The following is an 11,830-nucleotide window of genomic DNA, read 5'->3' on the forward strand; positions in this document are numbered from 1 at the left end:
GACCGAAATGTCAGCCTTCCTGCTCCTATGATGCTGCTTGGCCTGCTGTGTTCATCCAGCTCTGCACCTTGTTGTCTTGGATTCTCCAGCATCTGCAGTTCCTACTATCTCTGTCCTGCTTCTTGCATCTTGTAAAATTGATTAGTGGCATGATGCCATAAGTTAGTTGGCCCCATACAGGCTCACCCTGTTTTACCTCCTCCCTATTTCCATGAGATTAGTAAATATTGCCCAAAGTTTGCAATACATAAGCATATAATGTAAAATCAACAGTTTTTCAGTGTTAAACACCCAAGTGATTATCCCTGAGCAACTACAAATTCTATCTCTTCCTTTTCTTGTTGTCCCTATATGTTATCCCCGTAGATTCAGCAGGACTTGAGGCCGGCTGCTCATTCCCGAATTCTGATTGCTCAAGTGTGGTCAACACCCTCGAGCTTTTGGAGCTGATCACAGGCCACCAAAGACTGCCCACCTACACCAGTGCAGAGGCAAATTCTGTCACTGTTAACGGGAAGCAGCATGTTTATCTCTGATTGAAGGGATGGGGGTGCTGGCAGCACCTCACACTTATCTGGATTTAACTCCGTCTGCCATTTCTCTGCCCATAACTACAACTGATCTACATCCTGTTGTATTCTTTGATAACCTTCTACACTATCTACAACTCCATCGATCTTTGAATCATCTGCAAACTTACTAACCCACCCATCTACATTTTCATCCAAGTCATTTATATATATCACAAACAGCAGAGGTCCCAATATGGATTCCTGCGGAACACCACTAGTCACGGACCTCCAGCCAGAAAAATACCCTTCCACCGCTACAGTCTGCCTTCTATAGGCAAACTAATTCTGAATCCACACAGCCAATTACCATGTATTCCATGCATCTTAATCTTCTAAATGAGCCTACTATGAGGGACCATATTGAAAGCCTTACTAAAATCCATGTAGTCAACATCCACACTGCTCTACCCTCATTGATCACCTTCATCATCTCCTCGCAAAATTCAATCACATTAGTAAAACATGACCTGCCGTGCACAAAGCCATGCTGACTGTCCCTAATTTGGCCATGCTTTTCCAAATGTGTGTAAATCCTATCCCTAAGAATTCTCTCCAGTTGCTTCCCAACCACCTTTGTGAGATTTACTGGTCTATAGTTTCCTGGATTATCCATATTTTCCTTCTTGAACAGAGGAACAACATTAGCTACTCGCCAGTCCTCCAGGACTTCTCTAGTGGCTTGTGAGGATACGAAGGTCTTGGTCAATTGCAATCTTTTTCGATCAAGGGTGTAATGTTTGCAAATCTTCAGTTCTTCAGCAACACCCCAAATACAGAGAAAATTGAAAGATAATTGATAGTGCCATTTCAATTTCTACTCTAACTGCCATCAATAACCTGAATACACCTCATCCGATCCCGGTGCTTTATCAAATTTAAGGACCAAGACTTTATCCATTACTTCCTCAGTGTCAATTTTAAACCCTTCTAGCGACTGAGTTTCTTCCTCTGTAACTCTGGAATGAGCAGTATCTTTATTTCATAGATAAAGACTGATGTAAAGCATTTATCTATCATCACAGCTATCCCTCATGTGTCAATCCCCCCTTTTGTCCCTAATTGGCCCCAGTCCTCTTTTCACTGTTCATGTATCTACAGGAGATTTTGCTTCTTTTTCATCCTCACCTCCCTACTGAACCTCCTGTATTCAGCTTGGTTGTCAACTGTACTTTCAGTCTAATACCTGTCATTAGCATACTTTTTATTCTTGCACTTAATTTTTATCTTCTTTGTCATTCAGGGAGCTCTTTGTTTCAGACTACCCAACTGAGTACAGGTTTGATATTGTCTCATTAATATCGATTCTCCCCTAATTGATTATTATTATTCTTGTTTGTCTGTAGTCCTTCTCTGCCTTTATCCTAGACCTACAAGATCACCATTTCTAAAAATATCCCTGTTGATGTTTGATCTACTTGGTCCATCTCATTTTCAAGAACCAGGTCTAGCAATACCTCTTTTCTTGTTGGACCAAGCACTGGAAGAAATTCTCCTGAGCACAATCTAAGAACCTTGTCCCTCCCCTCCCGTAATATGACTACAATTCCAGTCTACATTCAGGTAGTAAAAGCTCCCCATCATAACTAGTCTATAATGATTACTTCTCTCCGTAACTTCCTTCAATATTTGTTCTTCTACATGCTACCTGCTGGTTGGTGGTCTATAGATTACACATGAGCAAACTAATTGCACTCCTTTTGCTCCTTAGCTTGAGCCAAATCAAATTTGTCCTTCAAACCCCCGGAACATGGTCTTTCTCCATTACTATAAAGTTCTTATTACAAAAATGCTACTGAACTAACTCCACAGTGACTAGTATCCTGTAAGCAATTCACCCTTTATTTACATATGCAAAGCTCTGGATACTAGTGCAACTTCCTCAAAGCCAGCTCTGAGTGAGCAAAATCTCTGACATTCCTGTTTATATCTGTCAACCTGGGCTTCCTGATTGGACCAGGTTAACAGCCCCAATCAGAGAACTCATACGAGGTCTACCTGGCTGACCACGTTACAATCACTACAGCTACCTTTTCTTTTTTGCCTTTCCTATCTTTTCTGAACACCTTGTAATCAGGAATATTTAAAACATAATCCTGCCCTTCTTTGAACGAGGTCTTCATTATCACAAAACCATCAAACTACAAATGGTAGTCTGTGCCTGCAACTCCCAAATCTTATTAACCATTCTCTATACAATCACATACATGCAGTGTTATCCTAATTTAAACTTTATTCCTTTCTCACATACTCTTGCTCCACAAATAATGTGCTACTCTATATTGTACTGCTGTCTGCCTCTCCTGCCATTTTCTGCACCCAGGTACTATTCTCTGATGTTCTCTCTGGTGCATACACCCATGATGAATTAGTTTAAATTCTCCCCAACAGCACCATCAAATACTTCACAAAGAGCCTGGTCACAGCTTTTTTCAGCTGCAACTCATTTGGCGTGTACAAGTGTCATTTCCCTGGCAGCCAGTCCCAGAGTTCCAGGAACCCAATGTCCTCCCTCCTGCACCATGTATCCAGCTAGTTATTAATTTGTCTTATCTTCATACTTCTGTACACACCTGCACGTGGCACTGGGGATAATCTGAAGATTACTATATTTGAGGTCCTCCTTGCTAATCTTCTACCTAGTTCCATCAATTCTGTTTGCAGGACCATTCCCTCTTTCTTACCTGTCATTAGTAGCAATGTGGACCATGACCTCAAGCTGATCCCCTTCTCCCAGAAGAATGTCCTGTAGCTCCTCTATGATAATTAGATCCTAGCAGCAGGAAGGCAACATGCCATCATGTTGAACACCACAGAAATGCCTGATTATTTGCCTAAATAAAGAATCCCCTATCATTACTGCCCTTCCACTCTTCTTCCTTCTCCCCTGTGCAGCTGGATCATCGAGCAGATGCAATAGGAAGGTTTTCTCTTCTGTGCACCAATAACACACTCAGCTTGGTCTCAGTGTTTCTTACCTTTTTTCACATTATGTCTCTTATGTCCTTTCTGAATTAAACTATACAGTTCATAACTTTATAATAATTGTGTCACTGATGCCAATTTATGATGTATGCTCAACTCAACTATGATCTCCATCACAATTATACAAAATCCTTTCCTCTTCAGACTTTACAGACAATTTTCTGGTTTCAAATTTTCTCTTGTCTCTGAGAAAAATCCTGTGCTTTAGAGATTCCATTTGTAAACCAGGTGCTGATGACATTGGGCTCAGCTTTGTAACACAAACCTTCCCTGCTTAATCTTCTGCAACCAATTCTGGTAATGTGATGACACATTTATAAATGTTCATTTCATGGCCTAGAGTGCTGTTGCTTCCCTGAGCATGGAAATGTTTTTGGAGTGTAATGGAACTAACGGAGGGAGACTGGTGCATTTTCAGTGATCTGCAACCCTGTCAGATAAAAATATCTTCAAAGAAGAACTAATATTTTCCACAAATCTTGGCTAAATTTGTATCCAGTAACCAGACAGGAAAAATACAAAATTGTTACTAAATTCATCATTCAATCCCTCTCATCCAAGTAACAAAGTATGCTGAAATATTACCTCATGCAGATGCTGGCTCATGAATTGAAGCACATTGTTGGCTAAGTCACGATGAATGGTCATAACTGCTTGAAGAATCTGTGCATGTAGCTGTAGTACAATGCTGTTAAATTTAGGGAGCTCGGTAAGTAATAAAGAATGCAGTGCTTTGTATGTCTCTACAGCAGCCTTCTCTTCGTAAGATGCATTGCCTTCTTCCTTTATTTTCTCTTGAATTTTTTCATAATCTAAGAATTTATCATTATGTTTTTTGACGAGCTGCTGTGGGCTGCTGAACAAATTTGAGAGGGCACATAGCGGTTCATAAATGATTGAGTTCAGTCTTCGTTTCTGTTTGAAACAAAAGCATTTAATATAAAGCACACGTAAAATTAAATCTCTAACGGTTACTAAATGTATGTCAATACAGTGCCTTTACTTACAAATTCAGGAATTATCATCTGATGGAGTATCTGTATAAATTCTTGATAGCAGATGGTAGTATGTTCTTCCACCAAATTGGGTACATAATGGTAAGACCTTAAGTTTTGAAAATGCTGAGCCAAAATTAGAGACCATACAATTAAAAGGCAGAACAGTGCCAGATGTAACTGCATTTCAATGTATAATGGATGCATGATTCTTAAACATTAGTATACTTAGCAAATATATCATATCAGCTTTATAAAGCATGCTAAATATATCTAAGGCCAGCCATTTTTTGTGCAGTAACTGTTTGTTCATCTTGAAACCTTAAATTTAACTTTGGTTTTCCAGAAATTGGATATAGGACTCAAATAGATTTTTTTCCTTTAACATCCTACTTCTAACTCAGGATGAAGACATGTTTGACAGAGCGATACCAAAAATGAAAGGTTAAAATCAGTGCCATCAGTAAAAACAAAAATCAATCCTTCAATGAACTCATAGCCTCTGTTAAAAGCAATACCTCTGAGTTTGTACATTACCTGATGGTGTACATTTTGCCATATGTTAATTTTAATGTTCCTGCATTGTCACAGTTCTCAGCCTTACTCTAGATGATTTTAAGTGATGAATTAATGTTTTTTTACATGTAAATATTTCATTCAATTGCTCAGTCTTTAGATACCATTTTATACATGATATAATGTCAGAGTAAGTTCCTAACCTGGCTAAGTCTGGATTATCGAGGAGCTTGAAAAGAATCAGGAGGCCTTTAAAAATATTGTGTGAAACACAATTCTGGGATTCTGTTTCTCGCAATTTGTGCCAGCACAGGGGTAAAGGTGCACATAGCAAGCCAGCGTACAATTATCCCATTCTTGCTAGCTTCGTTGTGGTAGTGGTGATTTCAACACTTCCCCTCACCATGTCGCTATACAATTTTGATGGAGTTTGTTCAGAGATACTGTTTTTCAAACCTTGGAGAAGTCATGAACCAGGGTGTCCGTAGTCTTAAGTCAATATTAAAGTAAAAAAGCCACTCCTTTTGAGAAACATTGCCATTCTTACTTTTTACAAAGCTGTAAATTACACACAGCTATTATGCTTCAATCCACTTCACACCTTTTAATGTTGTTTAAATAAACACACAGACATTAGATAAACCCATGTTTGAAGATCAAATTAGTATATAGTAATTAAAATTTCAATCAAACAAAACTGGTACTCTCCTGCAAGCTGTGCCAGCATTGCCTCAAAGGCTAAATTCATTAGCCATCCTTGAAACTTGACCCAAAATTCATCACAAGGCCTTCAGAAGCAGTTTGAACTGATAGTCAAACATCTGTTTTGCCAGATGCCCTCATTATGAATGCTTGAATGAGCATGAGGATTGCTAGATTAATTTAGCTGACATCTATATTACATTGTTATAACTTGTTCTTTTCTTGAAGAGGTTTTACAATGTCTGTATGTTTATTTACATAAGATTAAGAGGAGTGAAGTGGATTAAAATTTTCTCGTCAATGACACTACAAATAGCTACATGTGCTTGACATTTTTATGAGGTTGAAAAATGACCAGTTCTTTTGAAAAGAACTCCTCAATGCCCCACTTATGCTGTCAGTTTCATGAGACTTACAAAGACTTGCCAATGGCTCCACTGTTTCTGAACATAATAGATAATACAAAACATTGTATTGGAAGAATGGAAGCCGCATCGGGGATGTGAACAGCCATGGAGGGAGGCAGTGGAGATTTGAGTGGGTATGAAATATATGAGAGGCATGAGGATGAGAGATGGAGGACTATACAGTGATCATTACAACTGGGCTAATATCTCAGTAAACATAGGTGAGCCTTCTAATCAACTGGTCTTCTCATCTGCCCACCACTGTTGCCTGTTTGATTCTGTCTGCAGAAGTGGTGGGCCTATCTGTTGCCCATATCCACCTCACTGACAATGTAAATAGGGCAGGTGGGTTCCCTCAGAATGGAGGCGGGATCATAGTGTTTGTAATTCCCCCATTCCCAATAACTGTCTCCTTTGACAAAAATTGATATTGGCAGTATCTTTTCCAAGATTTCCTTCTGAGCTATATAAACCAGCAGTTGTGGTATATGTGGCATAGAGAGATAATTTAAACAATGTAGGTACATACTTTTGTGCAGCATTGCAACAATATTCTTATAAGTATCACTCCTAAATAGTTTACTCTGTAAATTACCCTGTGCCCCTTCGCCAACCCAAACCCCCAAAAATAGACAAAAGCACATGAAACAAAGTGAAAAACAGAATTAGTTTTCCAAGGCTGAAACAAATTTCAGAATGTTGGCATCAAATGGTGAATATTCATTTTGTAAAGGCTACCACAGAAATAGAACATTTTAGTTGAGGCTGTCTATCATATGTCAAGAGTGACTTCTAAATTTGTGATAATGATAATGGAGTTAGAAGATACACAATTACCTCAGATATATGTAGGATTTGGTAATTACATTTCCTATTTTGAATAAGTTCTTTTCAATAGAATGATTTATATCTTCTAGATAAATGTTCCATTTTATATTATTCACAAAAATATTTGGTTAAACAAACAGATAATCTAACAGGCAAAAGATCATAAGACCCAGAAGTTATTGGTGGAAAACTAATGTATGTGTAATTCATATATTTAAGCAATACAACTATTTACTGTAAACATGCAAAGGCTCCAAATATCTATCCAGTGGCTGTGCTTCATTGGTCTAACAAGGATATAATAATGAAATAAAACCATAATAAAGATGTAAGCATCCCAGCAGTATTTATAAATAAATACCTAAAGAATATTGTAAATTGTTGATATTTTTCACCTCTCATTTTACTTAACTTCAATTTGTCTGTTCTGGTGTCTGTACAAGTCTACTTTTTTTTCTACATAACCAGTATTGTGGTCATTTTCTGTATTTCAACATGTTCTTTGTTGCAAACTGATTTTACCCACAGTACAATGGTAGGCTTGGGGTTGGGGTGAGGCAAAGTCTGTGCCAAGGTGGTCAATTTTGTTAAGAATTAACCCCCACCCCCTCACCCCAGTAGGCATTTCCACTCAATAAGCAGCTTTAACTTTTCATTAAAATGCTCACTTCTTAGACATCCCATTTTGAAAACGGCAGTTAGGGAAATCAAGGGAAATCAAGTCAAGTTTGCTAATGGCTTATGTCAACAGGAATTTTGAAATACCTAGCACTTTTTTTTCAGTTCCACGCGTTTTTTTTCGGACAGCTCCTTGACAGTGTTGGCAGTCCCAATCATCAGCAAAGTGATGGAAGAGATTGGTAACTGTGCTATCAACCAGCATTTGCTTAACAATAATCTGCTCGTCGATGCTCAGTTTGGATACTGCCAGGATCAGTCAGCTCCTGGCCTCATCCCAGCTTTGGTCCAAACACGGACAAAACAGCTGAACTCTAGACATGGGGCAAGACTGATTGCCCCGACATCAAGGCAGCATTTGACTGAGCGTGGCATCAAGGAGCCCCAATAAAACTGGAGTCAAGGGAGTCGGGGGAAATACTCAATGGTTGGATGCATATGTAGCACAATTGAAGACAATTGTGATTGTCGGAAGTCAACCATCCCAGTTCTGGGCATCACTGCAGGAGTTTCCGAGGTAAATATCCGAGACACACCTCTTCAACTGTTTCATTAATCATATTCCATCGTAAAGTTAAGAGTAGGTATTTTTACTGATGATTACACAATGTTCAGTACCATTTGTGATTGTTCAGATACTGAAGAGGCTCATATGCACTAAAACCCAGACAACATTCAGGTTTGGGCTGATAAGTGGCAAGTAATATTTGTGTTGCACAAGTGCCAGGTAATGAGAATTTCCAACAAAAACGTCTCTAACCATCTCCCCTTGATATTCAGTGGTATTGTCATTTCTGAATTCCCCACTGGGAAACATCCTGGGGTTGCCTATGACATGAAACTGAACTGGACCTGTCATATAAATACAGTAGTTACAGGGTTGGTCAGAAACAAAGATTTCTGTATGGAGAGTCTGATGAAAGTGATAAAGACAACATATAGTGATCTTCTTTGTTTATGTCATTTTCCTTACAGCTGTTAGGTAGAGAATATCATGTCATTTATAGATTTCCAGTTCTAAAATAATAATAGGATTCAGGGTGGATGGGTCTAGCTAAAATCTGTATTCGAACAACTCCCCATAACGCTAAACAGAAAGATATCTTGATAGTTGATCCAGTTCCTGAAGTCACCCTTGTGGCTATACATGGTGACCTTCTTTGCATTACGCATTTCCTGGAACAATGTTCCCTCTTTCTAGCAGAGACAAAGATGCTGCGCAGATGCTGCATGAGATCCAGTTTCTCTTGCTTGAGGTATTCAAGTGATAACTTAGCCTTCCTTTATTTTCAACAGAAATATTTTATTTGCTGATGAACCTGTTGGCTTTTTGATCTTTTCATACATATTCCTGACTTATCTGTATTAAAAGAATTGTAACCAGTAGTTTTTAGCAGAATACCTAGCAGTATGGCGGACTTTCTCCTAAACAGCTCTTCATGCATTCAGAGTTTTCTTGTTAAAGATATCTCTTATCATGAATGATCAGTCAGTCTTGTGCACATAGTCTTGATGTTTCAACTTGTCAATTGAGGAGTTGGCATCTTCTTTCATTTGTTTTCCTGGTCAAGGGAATGCATCCAGTTGTTAATCTGAGGTCCCAAGCACCCAATGGAGCAGATGGACTATGATGAACAGAGAACATAGAACAGCACAGCACAGGCCCTTCGGCCCACGATGTTGTGCCGACCTATTATCCAACTCTAAGATCAAAAACTACCCTGCATACCCTACATTTTTCTATCATCCATGTGCCTATCTAAGAGTCGCTTAGATGTCCCCAACGTATCTGACTCCACTACCACAGCTGGCAGCGCATTCCACACACCCACCACTCTCTGTATAAAGAACCTACCTCTGACATCTCCCCTATACCTTCCTCCAATCACCTTAAAATTATGCCCCCTCGTAATAGTCATTTCTGCCATGGGAAAAAGTCTCTGGCTATCCATTCTATCTATGCCTCTCATCATCTTGTACACCTCCATCAAGTCACCTCTCATCCTTCTTCACTCCAATGAAAAAAGTCCTAGCTTCCTCAATCTTTCCTCATAAGACCTGCCCTCCAGTCCAGGCAGCATCCTGGTAAATCTCCTCTGCACCCTCTCTAAAGCTTCCACATCCTTCCTATAATGAGGGGACCAGAACTGAACACAATATTCCAAGTGTGGCCTAACCAGGGTTTTATAGAACTGCAGCATAACCTCACAGCTCTTAAACTCAATTCCCCTGCCAATGAAAACCAAGACTCCATACACCTTCTTAACACCCTATCAACTTGGATAGCAACTTTGAGGGATCTATGGACGTGGACCCCAAGATCCCTCTGTTCCTCCACACTGCCAAGAATCCTGCCATTAACAAATTTGACCTTCCAAAATGAATCACTTCACACTTTTCTGGGTTGAATTCCATCCGCCACTTCTTTGCCCAGCTCTGCATCCTGTCAATTGTCAGGAGCTGCCTACTTGAAGTGAACAGTAGATGACAGTGTGATCTAACTGTCCCTTCCATATCTCGAGACAGCCAATAGCACATGTTCTCAACACCAATCAAGTTGGGCTTATTACCATAACTGCTAACAACTGTGTTGTGTTAATGCTCTGCAGTAAAGTTGGAGGTTCAGGTTGCCAGCTTGGAAAAAATTTATGGAGCCCCTGGGTTTCCAAATATCAGGGGGATCACCTCTTGACTTTTCCAGATGAGGCCAAAAGGATGTAAACCACTATGTTTGCCACTGTTTTAGTTGCAGGAGTTGCCTAAAAGATGATGTATTTAAAAATTTGTCTGTCATTAGGCTCCACTCCAGATGTTTGTCAGGTTTTACTCCCTTAGCCTTCAACTCTCCCAAGTATCCATAGAACAGTCAAGTTATTTGCCCATAGCTGACAATTTGTTTCATGAACGTAGATCTACATGACAGTTGGTCAGCTCACTGCATCTATGGGTGCTAAACCACTTCCAAGTTTCTCTAAAGCTTTGAATTGGTGCCATTAGGGGCAAATTTACCTGTGTCATACAAGGTCAGTTGAGGACTTGCTGATGGATAAGCTGTGTACTGACTGGGAGAGACTTACATGTTTGACTTCCTTTTTCACACAGCTGCTAGCTATCAATCTAGGCTGAAAATTAGAAGCAAACAAGCACACAAAACTGGAAAACATGAAAGTTCTCTTCTCCCACACACTAGATGCATCATATTGACTTGATAGACAAAGTCAGCCCACCATATTTGTTCTTATGCACACACATAATGATGAGAGCGGTTGATGGGTGAAGTAAAATTAGCTGCACAAGTAACAAGACCCAATTATCTAAAATTTTCTGGCAACTGAGGCAGTGCCTGAATTCTTAGTTGTGTAATGAATTTTTCTGACACATTAATGCTCATCTCTAAATGAAAAAAACAGCAAAAAATCAAAAGTGAATGAAAAATTAATTTTAAAAAACGGGAAAGTAAATAGGCACAAATAAAAACTCAAACAGCAAAGCAATAAAAGGACAGGCAAAATAAAATGCAATCTCTAAATTATAAGGGAATAGAAGTATCAAAGATTCAAAACAGAAATAAAAGAAAGCTATAAAGTATAACAGATTATGCTGCATTACCTCCATATTTGTTATAAAGCTCTCTGTGTTTTTCTTCAGTGTTGTAACATTTTTTTCAATTATGTAGAAAAGTTTCACTGAATCGTCGTAATCTTTGTCTTTTACCTAGTAACATAAGGAAAGAGCCTTTGTGAAAATGTAAAACTTCTTATTTGTTTCACATTAAGTACTTCCAAACAACTTGGAACATCCAATTAATTAAGTGATTGACCCCAACAGTGCTCCATCACTTACTGCCATCACAGCCACCATTTCATAAATAAATCTTAATCTCGAATGTTTTTATTTTCATGCTGTCCTGCGTGTGAAAGGGCAGTAGTATAATCAAAAATAGAAATACAACTCTGGCACTTCATTTCTCCACGATGTGCCACTGCTATTCTAGCATGGGACAAATGTCTGCCAGAAAGAGGGAGGCTCATTAGCCCATAACAATCAGGAATGCTGTGACATCAAAAGATCCTGGTGTAAGTTTCAAGGCGAACCTTTTAACTCTGCCCTTCTTAGGGCTGAGATCACGTCTTACAACAGATGGTAATGA

General features: G+C 39.1%; 1 protein-coding gene across 1 annotated transcript; it reads right to left on the reverse strand.

Moving 5' to 3' along the window:
* Positions 1-4,106: 4,106 nt before the first annotated feature.
* Positions 4,107-11,541, reverse strand: LOC125484576 (rho guanine nucleotide exchange factor 37-like). The gene is made up of 4 exons (XM_048603949.1): positions 11,524-11,541; positions 11,290-11,394; positions 4,562-4,675; positions 4,107-4,469 (listed from the first exon to the last, which is right to left on the reverse strand). The coding sequence occupies exons 1-4, from the start codon at positions 11,539-11,541 to the stop codon at positions 4,107-4,109; spliced, it is 600 nt and encodes a 199-aa protein (XP_048459906.1).
* Between the last annotated feature and the right edge of the window lie 289 nt (positions 11,542-11,830).

This window comes from Rhincodon typus, chromosome 12 (assembly GCF_021869965.1).
Source record: "Rhincodon typus isolate 14 chromosome 12, sRhiTyp1.1, whole genome shotgun sequence".
NCBI lineage: Eukaryota > Metazoa > Chordata > Chondrichthyes > Orectolobiformes > Rhincodontidae > Rhincodon > Rhincodon typus.